The 22,349-nt window shown below is 40.1% G+C and overlaps 1 protein-coding gene across 1 annotated transcript in view; it reads left to right on the plus strand.

Moving 5' to 3' along the window:
• Positions 1–22,349, plus strand: part of LOC136886492 (SANT and BTB domain regulator of class switch recombination) — a 299,987-nt gene that overhangs the window by 207,349 nt on the left and 70,289 nt on the right. The window contains exon 10 of the mRNA XM_067159307.2: positions 11,827–12,088. Coding sequence (XP_067015408.1) covers positions 11,827–12,088 — 262 coding nt within the window. The remainder of the gene's footprint in view (positions 1–11,826; positions 12,089–22,349) is intronic.

The following is a 22,349-nucleotide window of genomic DNA, read 5'->3' on the forward strand; positions in this document are numbered from 1 at the left end:
TAATTTTTACCCTCATGTGATAACTCAATCTTGCTGTAACTCAATAAATTTGTTAATAGGAGAGTAAAACGGTTGATCGACACTCGTCGACATGTACATAATGTAGATATTTTCTTCTTAGTACTCACAGTCTTCTCACCAATTTCCGTAGTTAGCTGTAGAAGTAGTGATTTATTAGTATTTAGAGGGTTATTTTTTTTTTTTATGTGTTCTATTCTGAAACATGTGACACTGATATTATCGATTGGTAGTGGATAGGATCTCCACATGGATGGTATTATCCCCATTTACTTACGTTTGCAAGCCCAGGAGGCGTTTTATTTAGTTTAATCATTGGTCAAATACTTAACGCTCAATATAAATTCTCACGAAAGGAGATGTGAGATGACGTGAACAGGTATATCCGACGTCTCGGATTAACTTAGAGAAAACCAAGGCAAATTCAACTTTTCATTTCATCGTTAAGATAACGACTGTAAATTTTATTATTTTGTCATAAGTGTTAACTTTTTTGAATCTTGGTTATTTCTTTACTAAATTCGTTCTTACAATTACTGCATTTTTTCCAGATTATCGATGAAGGCTTGGCCCAGACCTCATTTTTCTGAATGAAAATTTTCAATTCAACTTTAAACAAATAACTTAATAACTTTGACGACAAAAAAAAATTTTATAATGTAAATACTCTGTTAGAATGTCAGGGAAACAACTGCCGTGTACCACCCCATTTGTGTGTGTGCCTAGGTTTGTTACATCAAGAGCCAGATTAAATTCCTTAACGTAACGATCATAATCATAATCATAGATTTCAGGATGGCCAATACTGCATTTAATTGAATAAAAGTGTCATATTTGTTTTCTACTTGGAACGCACTCATTTGATGAACCTTATGATAATCCTGCCACATTCATTTATTTTATAAGCCTACAGCCACCGAACTGAGCACCCCTGGGGTGTCTCGTGTTCGATGACTGACTAGGACGGGCACATCTTAGTGGCTTTTCCCATCCGTGGGGCTCGATTTGTGGCTTAAAAATGTGGCTTAATCCATTGTGGAACTTGATTAATTGCTTCTCCACGTGGTTTAAATTGACTTGCTCAAATTATTAATTATTCAAGGTTCGGCAGGTTCATTTCAGATTTAATGCCATCCCAGTTAGGTAGAATTCTAACAGAGTACGCGGAATTTTCAGAGTATTTTACTTAAGATTATGTGTTTCACATGGAAAAATGAGGGTTAGGAATTTTCTTCATGAAACTTGAATTTGCCTTATCACAATCAACATGTCTGGGGGGAAAGTTTCTGCATTTCGGCGTTTGCTAACACAGGTCACTTTATGAATAATAGAATGGATCTCGAGGAGATTAGGAAGTTATTAGAGACTATGACAGTAGAGAGTAGGAGAGCACAGGAGGAGAATAAAGAGGAATTCAGAAAAATGCAGGAAGAGAGTAAAGAGGAATTCAGAAAAATACAGGAAGAGAATAGGAGAGCACAGGACGAGAATAGGAAAATTCAGGAAGATAGTAATGAACGGTTGAGTCAAAAAATGAACATTATGGGTGCTGCGATACAGGAAGAGGCGAAAAAAGGTCGTGACGAACTATATGCAAAACTGGAGGAAACTAGTTGTCGGATTGATAATATCGTGTTAGAGTGCAGGGAAAATCAGAAAAAAACCCTGGAACAAGTTGTTACTTTGACGAGCCAGATTAAAGAGGATAATAAGGTTATCACCGGGAAGGTCACCGCTCTTCAGAGTGACGTAGTCCTAGTCAGAAATAACATTGAATCTGTGAGGAAGGAGATAGATGTTATAAAGGTAGAGATTTCTACGGCACAAGAAGAGATGTCAGAACAAGTGAAAAATCTTAGAGGAGAGGTCGCAGAAGACTTGAAGAAAATAAAAGAGAAGGTCGACGATGATCTCCGTTCCGTAAAGGATAGTATCTCAGTCAACCAAATGGAGATACAAGATATTTCACTCCAGTTCGATGATATCAAGAGCATGATTGACAAAGACAAGTCGGAAATACTCGAGCAAATTATTAATCTTGCCGGAGATGTCAAGTCCGGGAAACAGAAGATGGAGGAAAATATGGACGCCCTCCAAAAATTAGAAAAAGAAGTAGGATTCTTGAAGTTGCAGGATAGGAGCACTAGGGTCTTAGTGACATCATTAATGGACCGACAGAGTAATGTCGAAGAGGTCGTACAGGCTAAATCTACTGTAACAGAAGGAATATCGCCCATAGCTGAATCGTCTCAAAATATTACCCACATTGAACAACCCACAGTAAATCCCAGTACTACACCGGCACAAAGCGTACCTCAAATCATTAATTTTATCCGAATGAGCGAGGACAGGCCTAGAAAATTCAACAACTTAAACGGGGTCACGCCTAAAAATTTCATTAGGGACCTTGATGAATATATTCGTGAACAGAAAATCCCTACTGAAAAACATCTGCGAACAGCGGAGAAATTTTTAGAGGGAGACGTGCTCAACTGGTACCATGCTTTCCGTTATACGTTTGAAGACTATGAAGGTTTCAAGCGCTTATTCCTACAGAGATACTGGGGAGCGGATCTGCAACAAGCACTACGGTTGGATTTGTATTCACGAAAATATTCCACAGATGGGCAAACGCAGTACGCTAATTACTTCTGTAATCAAGTACGACGAATGAAAGACCTCGACACTCCACCATCTGAAAATGAGTTGGTCCAGGCGATAACAAAGCAGTTTCCTGTGGAAGTACAGCGCTTACTCATTGCTGCTAATGTTCAGACCGCCGTGCAGGCTGAGACTATTCTCAGACAGCTCGACCACACCATGAATGTCTCAACAGTACCGAAAACTCAAAGGAGCAATACTTATCAGGTCAACGTAATAGACATTCCGAAAAACCGGAATTCGCCTCCAATGCCTGAAAACGGAAATCAGAGTGGACCTAAAGAGTACAAAAACTATCCCAGAGCGTACGATCGTCGATGGGAAGAGAGAAGAATGAGACCCAGAGAGGACAGGATGGAAGATCCGAAGAACGTCCGAAGAAGGGGAAATTACAGGACACGGGACCGACCACAGGACTATAGACGGAATAGGCCTTATGATAGACCTAGATATTATTCAGATCGTAACTACCGGAATTTCAGAGATGAAATGGAGGACCGTCATCGAGAAAGCATGAGGTACATTGAAGAATTAAGGAAGGAAACTGAAAAAGGCTCAAAATGGAAGGACGCCATTCATAATCAAGACACCGATCCAGATGTGATGGGAGCCGAGAGCCCACAGTTCCAGCAACATCGAAATTCACCTCATGATGATAGATTAAATCCTTCGGCACCACAATATCAACCTGAAAATCAGGGCGCCAGAAGAAAGACTCCAATGTGAAGAGATCAAACCATTACTCTCCTATGAACAGTTATATTCAATGCCTCGAACCTAAGACTCTACCGTAAAGCAGAAGAGTGAAGAAAGAAAAAAAAGAAAAGACCCAGGTCGGCTATCGAAGAAATACCAGTTTGTGCCGTGCAGAATGACTACCGTTCAGACAACTGACAGATAAATAACATGGAAAATTAAACAGTGAAGTAGACAGCATACGGACCACATTTTAAGGAATGAATACGATTATAAAAATTTTTAATCTTGCTTAAAAATTTTTGTCCCAGTAAGAGGTGGATGTGACCGTGAGGCCACAAATGAGAGAACAGGTGTTGGTGCGGCTTGTGTCTGCTTGTCGGCGAGATGGGGTGCGCGCGACCTTGGCAGGGGCGAGAACGAGTTTTTTTGTGTAGAGAGCGGCCGACTGGCTAACGGAATAAAAATAAAAAAATGAAGGTTGGTGACTGGAAGAAGGAGGCCAGCGCGTGTCACCGGTACTTGCGAGGAATGATATGAATGAAATATTTGTAATATCTTTGGTGGCGACGTGCATAATTACGGAAGGCTCAAGGACTAAAATAAAATAAACTGGATAAAAGAATAGCACATTTGGAGGATATAAATTAAAAACTGAAATTTTGGAATAATTTGCACGACCTTGTGGCTAAGATGGTGATGAAGTTGTAGATTCGTACAGTAGAAGAATTTAGCCCCTCAATTGACTTTACTTCCGTGTATGTGCACCAGACATGACATTTAAGTCATGTGATACGAATACTCGCTCTCACACACCCTCTGGCGTGTCTTGGACTATCACCTTCAGTCGCTCAGCGTGGAACGTCGCTTCACTCCTGTGCTCTACACGTCTGAAAATTGGATATAATTTAGAACAGTGCTGTGATCAGACGTCGAATGTGCAGACATTAATCCCTTAAAGTACGTGTCATTTCCAGAATACTGTTACGTGTGTGCTTGGAGCCTACTCTAAAACATTTTGTGTAAGTTTCAGCTTTCTTACGAGTGGACGCGGAAGACGTGGACGTGAATAAATTCCAGAAGAGGACGGAATCTCACTTCATGGATTACCAGTGCTTCACCATGAGGTTCTAAACCTTTGACCATCGTTGGCGGCGCCGGGATGCAGATTCTTTCTTCCTGGCATGGCTGATTGAGAACCCAGACTTCCAGACATGAAGATTCATCTATAAGTTAAGTCGATTACGTCTCATTTATATCTGTTCTATGTAGTTTTGTTCTATTCTTTCTTTTCTTCGTAAGCTATTTTGACACTTTTTTATGGCAGTTTATTTGCTCGAATACGTCATAAAACTGACACATGTGATTATTTAATGACCATGTGGCCATGAATTTGACAGTGAAGGTTCTGACAGAGTTATCCATGTGTTATCGACACCATCTTTGCTTATTGAGTAAATTTCGTCACGAATATGAATTAGTTTATGTTTGATGGATTTAATGGCAGGATATTTCGTCCGTATTTTCTATATTTTCCTTGTATTTGAACTTCTACTTGTACCTCGTGTCTGAGACAACGTGTCATCGGGATATTGAGTCCGAATTCTATGTGCGAATTTAATGTGAACATGTGCATTGGAAGCATGTGATAATTAATTGAATGTAATTAATCATCGAGACACTTTTAAGTGGATATTATGTATTTGTAGGACGATGGTAGGTCCTGATATTTCACGGCTACATATTTGAGATTAAGATGCGACAAGTTAAAGTCGTCATTGTGGTATATTGTACGTATAGAGTATATGGAATAATTGGCATGAATCTTCGCAATACTGAGCTTTTCACGTGTTTATGGATTATTCGCGATAAATGCAGTGTAGCCTAATATTAGTGTCTTCAGATGAAAAAAAATGAAGGTCCATGTTTATCGATGTACTTTTAATTCGTGGGAATATCCCAAATTTTCTCAAGTAATCCAGTAATTTCAATCTCAAGGTACAGATGAATGTTCGAGAAGGCCTTAGGTCTAAAGAACAAGTCTTCGACGAAATATCTGAATAATGTCTGATTCATGATTATACCAGCTCATTCGTTGATGTAATTTTTACCCTCATGTGATAACTCAATCTTGCTGTAACTCAATAAATTTGTTAATAGGAGAGTAAAACGGTTGATCGACACTCGTCGACATGTACATAATGTAGATATTTTCTTCTTAGTACTCACAGTCTTCTCACCAATTTCCGTAGTTAGCTGTAGAAGTAGTGATTTATTAGTATTTAGAGGGTTATTTTTTTTTTTTATGTGTTCTATTCTGAAACATGTGACACTGATATTATCGATTGGTAGTGGATAGGATCTCCACATGGATGGTATTATCCCCATTTACTTACGTTTGCAAGCCCAGGAGGCGTTTTATTTAGTTTAATCATTGGTCAAATACTTAACGCTCAATATAAATTCTCACGAAAGGAGATGTGAGATGACGTGAACAGGTATATCCGACGTCTCGGATTAACTTAGAGAAAACCAAGGCAAATTCAACTTTTCATTTCATCGTTAAGATAACGACTGTAAATTTTATTATTTTGTCATAAGTGTTAACTTTTTTGAATCTTGGTTATTTCTTTACTAAATTCGTTCTTACAATTACTGCATTTTTTCCAGATTATCGATGAAGGCTTGGCCCAGACCTCATTTTTCTGAATGAAAATTTTCAATTCAACTTTAAACAAATAACTTAATAACTTTGACGACAAAAAAAAAATTTTATAATGTAAATACTCTGTTAGAATGTCAGGGAAACAACTGCCGTGTACCACCCCATTTGTGTGTGTGCCTAGGTTTGTTACATCAAGAGCCAGATTAAATTCCTTAACGTAACGATCATAATCATAATCATAGATTTCAGGATGGCCAATACTGCATTTAATTGAATAAAAGTGTCATATTTGTTTTCTACTTGGAACGCACTCATTTGATGAACCTTATGATAATCCTGCCACATTCATTTATTTTATAAGCCTACAGCCACCGAACTGAGCACCCCTGGGGTGTCTCGTGTTCGATGACTGACTAGGACGGGCACAATACAAAGCTTCCTAATTCATCCAAAAGTTTTTAAAGGAAAATTACCATTTTTTAAATCCAATAAATCTACACTATAGAACTAATAGATACACTAAGAGTTCAGTATTCAACCCAATCACTCTCTCCATTCTCTTGATATTGTGAACATGTATCCCAGCATACAGACATCTAAACTATTTGCTATCATCAACAATAATTTAAATAAATCCACCAATTTAAGCAAATTAGAAATTCAGGATTTCATGTCCATTTTAAAATTAGTTGTAAACAATTACTTCTTTACTTTTGACAACATCATCTACCAGCAAGATGGTTTGGCAATGGTTTCGTCAGACTCGGGCATTTTGCGGAGATTTACCTAGATATTTTAGAGTATACTAAAATTGACAACAAAAATTTCTCCAATATTCTCTTTTGGGCGAGATATGCAGACGATACTCTAGTAACCATGGATGAAAAACCAACAGACGTAGATTCCACTCTTCTCGGCCTCAACAACATCGATCCATACATCAAGTTCACGCTTGAATCCGAAAATGATCCAAAAAAAATTTTTTTTTAGATCTAACCATTATCGGACATCCAACCTTTTTAACTTTCTCAAGATTTGCAGAAAACCCACGCAAACAGCTTCTACAATCCGCCAATACTCTATACACCCTCAGGCTCACAAACTAGCTACCTTCACCGAGCCTTCAACATGCCTATGTCTAAAAAAGACCTAAAAAATGAACTGAACACTATTCGCATAGTTGCAAAATCCAGTGGTTACAGTAGCTTTTTCATAGAAAGAATAATTAACAAATACAAACATCGCCCTTTGACTACTTTAAAGAAAGAAAAGCCTAACTCCTTCTCATTTTCTACTTTCACTTAAACACAATCTAAAAATAGCTTTTAAAACTAACAACAAGAACACAGAAATCTTACATAACTCTACAACATTGAACAAGTCTAACAGTTTACAGAATCAAATGTAATAATTGTAATTTTTTGTATGTAGGACAGACTGGGAGGAGTTTCAACACAAGATATTAGGAACATGTAAATGCCCTGAGACACAACAAATTCTCGGCAAATTACCGACATAGTACAGAATATGAAAATCCTTAAGATAATAAATAAAGGACCCCTTCTAAACATAACAAATGTTACATACATTTAGATCAGTATTACAATTCAAACTATAATCTTAATGACATTTCAGAGAAACCTAATATTTTATTTGACCTTCTCATTAACATAATCAGAAATGTTAAGCCAACATATATGAGCCTGATCTTTCGTTCCATTCACGGTACCTTCCCGCAACAACCACCCCATTCCCTCACTCCTTAAGTTAGCCCCTCCTTCCTCCCCTCTCCCTTCCCTGCTCCTTTCTTTCGTCTTACTCCTCCTCCTCATTTACTTCTCATTCCCTCCTACTCTGTCATGTCTTCCTAACTAGGCTCTTCACACCACTGCGCAACGTGAGTCACATATATTATGCTGTTTTTCCAGCCCCTTGTTTCTCAGAAGTCCTCGCACTAATTTCGGCTTTTATTATTCATCAGGTCAAACTCGTTCCGTATTGAACTGCGAGTCTGTACCACCTAGGCCTCTGAACTAATCTGACCTTCAAGCGCAGCATTCGCCCACTGCATGAAGAATCTCTATGTAACCTATTTCAACGACATCATTATACTGTATTCAACTTTCTTGTGCACAACTGAATCTTATATGACATTTACCGTACTATGTCACTTGGTCATTAGATCTTTATTATAAATGCAACACAAGCTTTAAGATCCTTCTCCATCAAGAACATTTCACTAGAAATGCCTTTTCCGTTTCTCATTTTCAGTTTTAACTTTGCAAGGTTACACTAGAGTAACCAAAATCTGCTCAACTTTTAATTCTCACATGTTTTATTTAACATTATTGTACGTGTACATTGTTTTTGGTCTGTTTGATGTTTTGTATAATTTGAGTTGTTGGCTGATGATGATGACCTTGAACGAGGTCGAAGCTAGTACCATTTTAAAGTAACTTGTAATGTAACTCACATTGCATAAAATGTTGTATTGAAAAGGTGGTACTGTCAAAACTTATTTAAATATTAATGGAAATTATAAAACTTGCTTTGCTTGTTTTACAAACATACTCATGTCTTAATTGTTGCCAATATAGGCTTGTTGTATAATGTACTATTATATTACCATTCGTATTCTCAGACACTATCAGAATTTTGTTGTATGTTTTTTCTATATGGCTCCTTAGGTCCTCTCTTCACTTTGTCTTTAACTTCTTCAGTCTTCTTCTTTGGAATATTTTTTCAAATTGCATTGAAGGTAGATGAGCTAGGACAGACTCTGTGTGCTCTTGTTTGGCTGCAGGGTGAGATGATTGTGGTGAACCATACCCAGGGTGTTCCCAAACTGTTACACTTAAACACATTGGTGACAGGCTACTACACCCCTGTTGACTGGATAGTTCAAGCCTGGAAGGACAAAATTACACTGCTGTACTCGAAACTGTTGGAACTTGGAACATGTACTTAGTATATCTATATGCTGTGATACCTTTCACGGTATTTACTCCAACACATGAGACCAAGATTACTTTCCAAAACACTCACAGCCAATTCACTATCGCCTCATCAAAAACATAGGTACCTGGTAGCAGCTGATGCCCCACACCATGTTGACAGGTGCACTGAAGGTCAAGGTTTCAAGGAAGAAGCTATATTCCTTGACTACACCATATTGTAGCTTTATTAACAAGGAAGTCATATTTTCTTGTATCAACTTAAAGCTTTCCACTCTGTCAAACACACAAACCTGTTAAAAAAAAAAGTTTAATTTTGTTAGTTTTTTAACACTACAACATACCTGTGGATTTTTCTTTTACAGGTATGTTATAGTGTTATCATTTATATTGCAATTGTGTATTTGACAGACTGGAAAGCTTTTAAGTTGCATTTAACCATATTGTAGCAACGATCAAGGAAATACTGTCGGGCCCGTCACCCATGTGTTAGATGAGACCAGCAAATGGCAAATAGAGCTGAGAATGTTTTTAAGGTCTGGTGAGCACCTCAGTGCGTCTGTGGAGCTTTTTTTGGGAAGGATGAGAGAAGAATGAAGGCCAATTTTCAAATATGGATGATTTTGTAGAGACTAGGATGATATGTGGTTCTGAAAGGGAGTTCATGGTTGGGGTAATTCCTAGCAGAACTTTTGATTTATTAGTGTCACTTTTGGCCTTCCTTTTTTAAAAAAAATTCCTGTGTGTAATATTTTTCCCCCCTCATTTTCAAAATTAATCTCTTAAACATATAATTAGGTTCTTTTAACTTTTGTTTACAGTTAGTCTGTTAACAGAAGTACTTCCTCGTAGAAATACCTGTCAAGTTAATCTACAACCTTATACAGGCAAAGCACCTCTCTGAGTATTGAGTACTATAGCCAGCTCAGTCAGGTAGTATTTGAAGTGTTCTAATATGCCAGTTTCTCGTTGCCTCATGGCAGTGATCATTATAGCGTAAAATGTATATGGTCTGAATCTGTGGTTAGCTGGTTCGAGTCCCGTTGGTGGAAGAATGTTGGCCGGCATGGTAGAAGAGTTGCTGCTATACAATTTCTATAATACCAATATAATGGGCCGTTATTGGACATTGGCACTGGCACTGCTGGTGGCTTCAAGTAGCCTATGCAGTGGCCTCCACGGTATGCACTAGCCTTGTGTCTTGGGTGGTGTGCTAAGTCCCAACTGACGAGCCTAACTTAGCACGCGAGGGCGAAATGCAGGCAACCAAGAATGAGTTAGCTGGAAAATTTATAATGTCCAATAACGGCCCATTATATTGGTATTATAAATTTACTCATTCAGGACAAATATTTTAGGTTCCCTATGGGAATCAACATCCACATCATACAATTTCTAATCGCTAAATTTCATACCAAGAGCCTGGATACAATTCCCAACTTCACAGCAGTGTTCCTGTGGAGTGTTGGCTGGCAGATAGAGAAGATCCCTTTGTGTTATTTGACAGTAAGATGCTTTTACCCTCTCCCTATTTGATCATCAACTCATCTCACCCAGGCATGGCGCCAAATTGAAAGACCTGCACCGAGCATACCTGGCCTTGGACGCTCCCAGGTTAAAAAGCCATCATCATCATAATTTTTATTTCCCCTTTTTAAGTTCCTGCCAGATCGGGGTGTTCCCTCTCCTTTCACCCCTCCTCTTTAGTAATTGTATTCCAGTCCAGTCTTCTTTTTCTTATACTGTTCTGGACAGTTCTTTCCTTGTATCTTAGCCTTGTTTTGGTATCCTTCCCTCCTCCATCCACATATCATGTCCAAACCATCTCAAGTTAGCATTCAGTTTTTCTACCCCTATTTCTTTTCTGATCTCAACACTTACTGTCTCTCCTTACTCCTCAAGAACTTCATCGCACTGGGCTGAATTATACTCTCATTTCTTGCAAGTCTCTGATGCGTAAGTTAATATAGGGGTACCTTATTTCTTTCCATTTCATTGGAACTTCTCTGTTCTACACCAGGTTCTATAAATGCCACACAATAGATAAATTTATTTATTTATTTATTTATTTATTTATTTATTTATTTATTTATTTATTTATTTATTTATTTATTTATTTATTTATTTATTTATTTATTTATTTATTTATTTATTTATTTATTTATTTATTTATTTATTTATTTGTTTGTTTATTGTGTAGCTTTTAGTGCTGGACTCGCCTGGTGCAGGTATTTCTATTTGACGGACACGGGTGACCTGCGGCTCTGTCTGTGGTATGATGATGATGTAGGGAGTGGGTGAAATTCGGTGTCAGCACATAGCCTACTTGTGTCGAATAACACAAAGGGGTGTGCTCAAGGCTTAACATCCCCATCAACACCATCATAATCTCTCACCCCATATGAACTCTACAGAGACATTTGGAATTGAATCGAGCCTTCTGGCTCGCAATCTAGTGATTGGGAATTGTATACCACCTCCTGTCCTACCCTGCTGGAGATGATGAAAACGGTACTTGAACTGGCCAATCAAAGTCGCAGACTGTGTAGACTTGACGCCCTTAAAGCTCGTGGCCACAGAGTCGGTTTCGCTAAATAAACAAATTGTAGGAGGCATGGGCCTTATGAACAGATCCTTGGAGTTCATTGTGTGTGATGTAGGTAAAAGCTGCTGATGGATGATGGGTTTGATGTGTGCAAAGGTATCAATTCTACCTTCATGCATGAAAGAGGAAGAAGTTCATGTTTTAATTTACTATTCTTTGGGTTCAGCCAATGCCTGGAGTTAAACCCATTCCAGTGCTGGTTAGTTATGGTAGTTATTTGAACCTAGCCACTGCTGCAGAAATGGTCAAGATGTGCCGATTGCTGCGTCGAGATCCGAGTCGGCAGCCGTCGGCCACGGATGTACCGGTTCCCACGGACGCCTTCAAGGACGTGCCGACACACCTGTCGACGTCTGAGGATGACAACGAGGAGGAGGAGGAGAGTAGTAGCTCGGATACTGGTCACTCGGAGGAGTCTCGTCATAAGCAGAGGAGAAAGTTCAGCTGTATCAAGTCAAAACTTCATGACCATCACTCTACACATTCCAGGTGAGTACGAGAGATATTCATTATTCTTGTCGTGCCCTCCTTTGTTTGACATATCGTTGTCATATTACATTATACTAACTTGCCATCTTTGTGTTCCACTGCCTCTGCTCCATCCATCTTAATACTGGTTCCGCTCTCTTCCTTCTCCTAATCTGTAATACCTTAGTTAAGATTGCTACTTTCCCTATTTTATCACTAAATTCTTTTTGTATTACTTTATTTCACCCTCTTCTTATGTTGTCACTCATCAGGTCTCAATAACAGCCCAAAAAGCTTGAAGTTATATTCTGCTACCATCCTCTTGTATGCTTTTACCATTTTTACTAGTTCTTTTCTAACATCTTTCTACCAGTCTCTCACAAACTGCTCCTCTGGAGACACTCCATTTATCATATCCTTTCCTTACCCTCACAATCTAAACAGAAGTTGCAAAACAATCCGGTCGATTACCATTTTTTCTCTAATTCTTTCTGGATCTTAGCAATCTACGGTAGGATGATCTGTCCTACATATTGTCTCTGTCCAGATCTGAGGTCACTGAGGCGATCCTGTTGTTCTTACTTGTCACAGTGACTGTACAGGGGTTAGTGCTGGTCAGATCAGTGGGAAAACACTCAGTGGGATGATCTCTATCCACTGAGGCGATCCTGTTGTTCTTACTTGTCACAGTGACTGTACAGGGGTTAGTGCTGGTCAGATCAGTGGGAAAACACTCCGTGGGATGATCTCTATCCACTGAGGCGATCCTGTTGTTCTTACTTGTCACAGTGACTGTGCAGGGGTTAGTGCTGGTCAGATCAGTGGGAAAACACTCTGTGGGATGATCTCTATCCATTGAGGTGATCCAGTTGTTCCTACCTGTCACAGTGACTGTGCAGGGGTTAGTGCTGGTCAGATCAGTGGGAAAACACTCTGTGGGATGATCTCTATCCACTGAGGTGATCCAGATGTTCCTACCTGTCACAGTGACTGTGCAGGGGTTAGTGCTGGTCAGATCAGTGGGAAAACACTCTGTGGGATGATCTCTATCCATTGAGGTGATCCAGTTGTTCCTACCTGTCACAGTGACTGTGCAGGGGTTAGTGCTGGTCAGATCAGTGGGAAAACACTCTGTGGGATGATCTCTATCCACTGAGGTGATCCAGTTGTTCTTACCTGCCACAGTGACTGTGCAGGGGTTAGTGCTGGTCAGATCAGTGGGAAAACACTCTGTGGGATGATCTGTATGGTCTCTATCCACTGAGGTGATCCAGATGTTCTTACTTCTCACAGTGACTGTGCAGGGGTTAGTGCTGGTCAGATCAGTGGGAAAACACTCTGTGGGATGATCTGTATGGTCTCTATCCACTGAGGTGATCCAGTTGTTCTTACCTGCCACAGTGACTGTGCAGGGGTTAGTGCTGGTCAGATCAGTGGGAAAACACTCTGTAGGATGATCTCTATCCACTGAGGTGATCCAGTTGTTCTTACCTGCCACAGTGACTGTGCAGGGGTTAGTGCTGGTCAGATCAGTGGGAAAACACTCTGTAGGATGATCTCTATCCACTGAGGTGATCCAGTTGTTCTTACCTGCCACAGTGACTGTGCAGGGGTTAGTGCTGGTCAGATCAGTGGGAAAACACTCAGTAGGATGATCTCTATCCACTGAGGTGATCCAGTTGTTCCTACCTGTCACAGTGACTGTGCAGGGGTTAGTGCTGGTCAGATCAGTGGGAAAACACTCTGTAGGATGATCTCTATCCACTGAGGTGATCCAGTTGTTCTTACCTGCCACAGTGACTGTGCAGGGTTCAGTGCTGGTCAGATCAGTGGGAAAACACTCTGTAGGATGGTCTGTATGGTCTCTATCCACTGAGGTGATCCAGTTGTTCTTACTTCTCACAGTGACTGTGCAGGGTTCAGTGCTGGTCAGATCAGTGGGAAAACACTCTGTGGGATGATCTGTATGGTCTCTATCCACTGAGGTGATCCAGATGTTCTTACTTCTCACAGTGACTGTGCAGGGTTCAGTGCTGGTCAGATCAGTGGGAAAACACTCTGTAGGATGATCTGTATGGTCTCTATCCACTGAGGTGATCCAGGATGTTCTTACCTGTCACAGTGACTGTGCAGGGGTTAGTGCTGGTCAGATCAGTGGGAAAACACTCTGTGGGATGATCTGTATGGTCTCTATCCACTGAGGTGATCCAGATGTTCTTACTTCTCACAGTGACTGTGCAGGGGTCAGTGCTGGTCAGATCAGTGGGAAAACACTCTGTAGGATGGTCTGTATTGCCCCCATTTTTCCCGAGCTAAGCCCAAGCCGTCAAGCGAGAGATCCCAAGGTGGACCGTTCGATCGTTGGCTATCACTTTCTAGAGGCATTTAAGGGTTGTTAAGGATTGATGACCAAGCAGGATGAAAAGAAATGTTAAAACAACACTCTGACATTTATTCACATAAGCAAACAAACAAAGGAAATATTCTTGCTGATATTTTTTTTTTTTTACAGAATAGAACTTTCATAATATTGCATTTCTTCCTCGATTTAGAGTGACACGTGTTCTTAATCTCCAGCCTTACTGTGCTGTAATGAAACCAAAGAAAAATTAGGCCTCTTGCCTTTTCAAATCAAAATATTTGGCTGAAAGAATTAAATAAGTTACCATAGAACTTCATAAAATCATAAACAGCTGTCTTGCTAACGAGGGTTTTACAATAAATGTGTTCAAAGCTTTACCAATTCAAAGTAGTCTCAACACGTGGTTTTAAGATGTACCTAACTGAATTTGTCATTTACAGTATTTAACAATAATCAATGACACCAACCTGAACTTCAGTAGAAAATGAAAATTGATTTCAAAATTCTCAAAATTAATTAATTATTATTCTGATTATTATTATTATTATTATTATTATTATTATTATTATTATTATTTCTCATCATTTAATTAGCCCATGTTTCATTGTCACACGATCGTGTTCTTATTAATTTTACACTGCATTATTTACCTAATGATCGTCATTAGCATTTCAGAATAATTATTTTGAATTAATTATTAATAACTTATTTTCACCATAACTCCAATTAATCATGCGGCTAACAAATTTCTACCTCTGATCTTTGTATTTCATTTCTATTCAAATTAATCTCAATATTTTCCAAATTTTAGAAATTTACATTACCAACGTGTGAGCTAGTTAAATAAATTTTATTTACAAATCGAGTGCCTTCATAAAATAACGAGATGATCTTTCCTTTTAAATCTCGCTAATTAAGAAAATAAATTCTTCCTAGTCTTCCTCGACTTAACTTAATCAAACTTTCCCTTAAGGGCATGAAAATTATTTCTTAAGGCAACACACAACGATGAGTGTAATCTGCGTCACAGCGAGTGCGTGACCAGATCAAAATCAAATGAAACCAACATGACACAAGAGAAATATACAATTTACATACACACACACATTCACACTAGGGAAACACGTTTTTATGTACATTATTTACATCGAATCCTGTTTTGGCAAGTTTATGCATGATTTTTATTGGTGGTCGGAACGCGTAATGTCTAGCAGAAATAATCCGTGTACTGAAATTATCCTTCATTTATAGTGGCTAGTGATCGAAGTCCTGGGTATCACTTGGTAGAAACACATTTCACATATCAATGTAAGTTCATCTAACTCATGAAATTATAATGGAAGATTCTAGTAAAATCCATAAGCACTACCATCATTTGGGCTACAGGTTGAAATTACCGCAAGCGTGAGCCTTACTTGTATTACTTTTATTTCCTACCTGTGAAATACACTCGCAACACGTGCTCCAATAATTATAATCTATCTTGCGCTCCCAATACACAAGAATAAGTCAAATATCATCATTAATTCATCAACTGCACAATTATACAACAAGTATCCCGCAGGATTGGTCATATTCCAGACCCTTCATGAACAGAGCACATTCAATCTCACATATAAGGACACTACAGTAATTTTATGGCTCACGAGCGTTTACTTCTGTTTTACCCGATCTTTAGTTAATATTATTATTATTTAAGTGATTATTACATCTACTGATCCTCATGGAATATCGTAAAATTAGACGACTTCATCATAAATGCAACAAGTGATCTTGAAAGACACTAGGTTCGACCCTATTCACTCAAAATGTACACGTAAATTTCCATCCAGTAACTTTCAACATTACAAGGAAAGTAGATTTATCGTGTGGTCAGTGATTATTAAATATAAAGCTCCTTAAGCATGGGAAATCATTCAAAGACAACCTACATGTCTACTCTAATAGATTCCAAAATTTCATTCACACGTACCTAGTCTACCACGACACCTTAAGAAGTGGAAAAATGAAATATTTCTAACTACAGCAAACTAATAGATCTACGACTTAAGAAGAAAGACCTCTAGTTGTACAAAAGGTAAGACAGATAAAGTAAATTAAAAAGGTACTCAAGTTTTTGATGTAGTTCGATTCCCGTCGACAGTCAGTTATTCCAGCATACTCCTCCGGTCAGACTCCTTCCAATTACCAGATACGCCTCACATTTTACAGCTCCATGGAGGCTCTGCAACAGGTGTCCCTCGATGAAATGATGTTGTCGGTGGTAGCGGAATTATCCATCTTGAGACGTTCAATTCTAAGACGACTTCCGTAGAATGCCGGTCACAAGCTGTAACCGAGATGACAAAATTAAGTATTTGCACAAGCACACGCCGAATATAAATAGCTCGTCTACACTGTCACACTTAACTTGGCTCCTAGGCGTTTTTATTCCATATAATTCACTAATGGTTTCTCTAAATTCCAGCAGAACGGCGTCGACTTGAACTGAAATTACTTCTCCACGTGGTCTGAGAACGACGAAGGATATTCAGAGTAAGAGCTTCAGAACTTCAGAGTAAGAGTTTCAAGAACATTAAGAGCATTAAGAGTTTCACGAACATTAAGAGAGTGATTTACTCGAAACAAGGCCTTTTATCTAATTAGCCAGGGAGGTGTGATCTTCAGCGAGGACGGTAATTGGCTGATGGTCTCCTTTAATTAGCTCAGACTATTCCAGAAACAGACTGAGTTGCGCGCGTGCGGCAGTCACGTGGCTTGCTCTGACCTTGGCACAGTCTTGGCCGGTGTGTCACCCCTCTGAACGACGAAAAAAAACTCGTTCACAGCTCGCCACAACTCCCCAAATGATATGCTGCGGTTCCAAGCAGACAATAAAATTTTCACTTTCCACTTGTTGACAATATTCATAATATCGCCAATTTTAACGGGGACAGTATGGTCTCTATCCACTGAGGTGATCCAGATGTTCTTACCTGTCACAGTGACTGTGCAGGGGTTAGTGCTGGTCAAATCAGTGGGAAAACACTCTGTGGGATGATCTGTATGGTCTCTATCCACTGAGGTGATCCAGTTGTTCTTACTTCTCACAGTGACTGTGCAGGGGTTAGTGCTGGTCAGATCAGTGGGAAAACACTCTGTGGGATGATCTGTATGGTCTCTATCCACTGAGGTGATCCAGTTGTTCTTACTTCTCACAGTGACTGTGCAGGGGTTAGTGCTGGTCAGATCAGTGGGAAAACACTCTGTGGGACGATCTGTATGGTCTCTATCCACTGAGGTGATCCAGTTGTTCTTACCTGCCACAGTGACTGTGCAGGGGTTAGTGCTGGTCAGATCAGTGGGAAAACACTCTGTGGGATGATCTGTATGGTCTCTATCCACTGAGGTGATCCAGTTGTTCTTACTTGTCACAGTGACTGTGCAGGGGTTAGTGCTGGTCAGATCAGTGGGAAAACACTCTGTGGGACGATCTGTATGGTCTCTATCCACTGAGGTGATCCAGTTGTTCTTACTTGTCACAGTGACTATGCAGGGGTTAGTGCTGGTCAGATCAGTGGGAAAACACTCTGTAGGATGATCTGTATGGTCTCTATCCACTGAGGTGATCCAGTTGTTCTTACCTGTCACAGTGACTGTGCAGGGGTTAGTGCTGGTCAAATCAGTGGGAAAACACTCTGTGGAATGATCTGTATGGTCTCTATCCACTGAGGTGATCCAGTTGTTCTTACTTGTCACAGTGGCTGTGCAGGGGTTAGTGCTGGTCAGATCAGTGGGAAAACACTCTGTGGAATGATCTGTATGGTCTCTATCCACTGAGGTGATCCAGTTGTTCTTACCTGTCGCAGTGACTGTGCAGGGGTTAGTGCTGGTTAGATCAGTGGGAAAACACTCTGTGGAATGATCTGTATGGTCTCTATCCACTGAGGTGATCCAGTTGTTCTTACTTGTCACAGTCGGTCTGCAGGGGTCAAATGTCCATAGAAAGCTTGTTGCCTATTCTTCGTAGATGTGATTATGTCTTCCTGGTTTTGGTAGAGCTCGTTGTTGTGCCTGATCCTCCACTCCTGGAGTTCTAGTTTCCTGAGATTGCCCTTTCTGATCATCAAGAGACATTCAGAGGCATAGACTACAGAGTGTCTTACTACTGAGTTGAAATCCTTGAGGTTGAGAATGCTTCTGCTGGAGTGGTAGGCTCTCTCCAGCCCGCTGTACCTGTTGTCCATGGCCAGGATCTTGCTCTCCTATGTAGAGGGTGCTTCCTTTGTGTTGGTCATATGCCAGTTGTAGTTTGTGAGATTCCTCATGTAATAAGTTGAGATCATCAGCGAAGGCTAGGTAGGGTACACTGAGATTGTCTTTGTTGTAGAGTGGCAGTCCATTCCCTGATAATCTTCTCCAACTTGCTAAAGGATACAAGAGAGGCCATCTCCTGTTTGGGCAGGGAAGTTCTCAGAGTGGCCTGGCCTAATCTGGTAATCTTCTTATCCATGCCCAGTTTTTGCAAGGTGGAAAGAGGAATCACATGCCTTCTGGAAATCCACTAGGATGAGAGTGGGTTTGAGGTCTGTGCAAAATCTGGTATTCACGGTATTCACCTAGTTGGGAGTCCAGCTGGTTGGCTGTTGCCCATCTTGTGTGGTGGGTTGATCTCTTGTTATCCGTACATCCTGTGTTGTTCATGTGTTACCTGCTACCTTGTGTCTTTAGGCTCTCGATGCGATGATCTCTGTCTTCCATGTGCTATGGAATCCTGATTCCTGCTTCCTCTGTGTTGATCTTTTGAAAGTACTGAACCATTCCCTGAATGCCTCAATAGACGTAATATGGTAATCTTAGCAACGCATCAATTATTTGCATGCAAGAAGCAGGGTACGAACTCTGAAGTTCCGTTATAAGCAAGCTGGGCGCGGTATGGAATGGAATTTTCCAGAGGGTAGCTCTCCACTTTGAATTCGAAGCGAGTCGTTGCCATGGTTACTATGCACGCTACCCATGTTCAAACTTTCAAACTGACTGAATTTTGTGTGGGAGTGGCTAGATTCAAACGAAGAGAGCTCTACAACAAGATGCCAGGATGACAAATTTCGAACTCGCAGTAATGCATCTCGAGGTCGTCAGCGGTCATTTCCCCATTAAGCTAGGATTCCACAGTTCCAAACTAAAGATCACCTGCAGTCATAACTATCATTCACTCTTGGATCCTAATAATGTCATTTCGAGTCTCTATTTAATAATTTCATTTGAACGAGAAGTCGTTGACAAGGAGAAAGCTGGTCAACCGTCACCCAGCTACCGTTAGCCGTGGGTGCGCCTCGTGACACAAAGGGGTAGGTGGTTACTTAAGGAGCCCTGGTGGGGTAAGCGTCTCTCATTCTTCTGAACTTGGTGGTGCGAGTAACACGCTGTCCGCGAACGGGAGACTTTCTTTGTATTAACAAAGGACCGTTATACACTTGTGCGCGTGTATAGTTTACTTTATTTTCATCTCGAGCAAGACAGTTACAGGACAGTTTACAGGACAGTTTAATGTCCTAAGTTATAATTCGCCGTGTCCATAGACCACGAGTTGGTCCCGCGTAGATTTTACTTAGAAATTCAAATTAATTAAAGCTCGAGCGCTGCACGTGAGATTGATGAACACCCGAACTGTGACCGGTATCTCACAGCGTTTTTTTTGAACGGGTTACATGTGTCGTGTGCGTCTCGTACATTTAGCCGCTACATAAACTTATGTCGATTGGGTTTGAACCCTTAAACTGATGACACATATTTCGGACTAATATTTATGTGTAGGCTGAGCCAATTACAGCCTAACATCAGGATCGGCATCGTGTATAGTGTACACGTTAAGCGGTGAAGAAGTTGGTATTAATCTACTTGTATTCTGCAGAAACCCAGGAGAGAATCATGGAGGAACGTGGTATCAACGTCTGGACCTGCCAACCATTGTGTAGCACCAGAATTATGAGCAGCTAAACAGCCTAGACATGTGGCTGTGGAATCCGGGGTGAATGACGACTGACTACGAAAGATAAGTACCAAAATCCAATGTTAAATGGCATGATACTTGTAGGGAAAGTACATTCAGGTTAGGGAAATTAGCTACTAGTTAGTCTTGTTAAATAACAGCTATTACAGCTGTAGTCTGGTTAGTTTCACGTAACGGTAAATATCTGGCAAAGGGGGTGTGCATGCTCTTTACCTATGCCATTTGTACATATTTATGTTAGTTAAAAGGGTAGAGGGTCCCGCATTAGGAATTACTTAGTCTGTTTGTGTTCATGTTTTTTGCTTGTGTGTTTTATGTTATTCCACGTTTGCTGTAGTTATTTGGGGAAGAGAGTCATTGATATGAACAAAGGCCATCCGCCAACACCGTTGGGTAATTTACGTAACTAGCAGCATAAAGTTAGTCAGGTAATTCTCTGCATGCTATATTGATATTATTTCAGCTGTCTCGGAAATTGTTGTGCGAGCCTGACCTACGTTGAGATAGTTAGTTTCTTTTAAAATTGCGGGAAGGCAAGTCAGGGGTAACACTTGGGGACGAACCCAAGATAATTGAGAGGAGAGGCTTGAGATGCTTGAGGCGTGAGATGAGGCCTAATATATGTGTTAAGGCGAGATATGCCCTTGAAAATTGGGGGAGCCTTAATACGTGAGTGCTAAGTTAGCCGCAGAGAAATGTAAAGAATGCATCGGCTAAGAAGTAGAAAAGGCTTTTCTTCACTTGTTTTGCCTCGAGAATATTTGTGTAGCAGGCCAAGACCTGACCACTTGCAGTACCGTTAGTCAAGTGAACCACTGGCAGAGAATATGTCTCCCCTACTGTGTGAAAGTGAAAGTCGCCCTGAGGGTGCCTTCCCTCGACAGCTCAGTATTTGTTTTCCTCCACAGCTGATTGTTACAGAGCCGAGAATATTGACAACTTTGTGTCTGTCAAGACGCAAAATCTGACGCCGTCTGCATACGAGTTCGACTCCCCAGATATCATCATTAGTGTGTGTATATATATATCTGTATGTAGTTCTTTCCACAGGTGCGATATTCTGCATTGTTTATGTGATTTATGTCTTGTGAAAATTTTGGTGCATGACAGCTCGTCAGCTGATTTCATTGATTTCCAGTTCTGCCTGGACTGATTTGGTGAGCCCGCGAGCCCACGGTCGAAGCTGTGTAGTACATAAGTAAATTAGGGAACCCCCTTATGCCATAGTGTCTTTATATGGGTGTATCCGCAATTTAGACGGACTGTAAATATTTGTATTAGCTATTTCACGAATGTATTAGTCCTACCGGTTCATCATAGAGACGTTGTGTTGCGACACAGCCTACGGGCAATCATATTGGATTTATGGTTCTTATCCGGAGTAGTCAGCCATTAAAATACGATGGGTCAAATAAATTTTAGTCGTCGTATAATGAAGTCGTCAAATAATTTAATCGTCAATTAATTTTGTCGTTAGAGGTTTTGTTCATTTTTTTTGGTCGTTGACCGTTTGTATGTCAGCTGTTATAACGTCAGCCCATAATTAATTAACCTGTAATTGCTAAAATTTTAACCAATCAGCTTAATTATATTGACGACAAATTCCCATGTATAGTCACGAGGATTTCACTGTAATTCGTCGGGTCTGAACCCGATCTTGTTGCTTGTTTAAATTGTAATATTTCTTGTAAGCGCTTTACGCAGTGTAATTAATTATATTTACGACTGGTTTGAGGTCGATTTCGGTTATTATTATAATATTCCATTTAGCATGGACCATTTATATGTTTTTCTCGGTATTAATAAATCCATTTTACCCCATTAGCGTGTCTCATTTCAATATATATGTCCATTCTTCCTGTCAATATACTCATTAGTATAAGTATAGATTAATTTTTTTTGAGTCGCCCAAAATTCATCGAACAGGA

The sequence above is a fragment of the Anabrus simplex genome, chromosome X (genome assembly GCF_040414725.1).
Source record: "Anabrus simplex isolate iqAnaSimp1 chromosome X, ASM4041472v1, whole genome shotgun sequence".
Taxonomy (NCBI): Eukaryota; Metazoa; Arthropoda; class Insecta; order Orthoptera; family Tettigoniidae; genus Anabrus; species Anabrus simplex.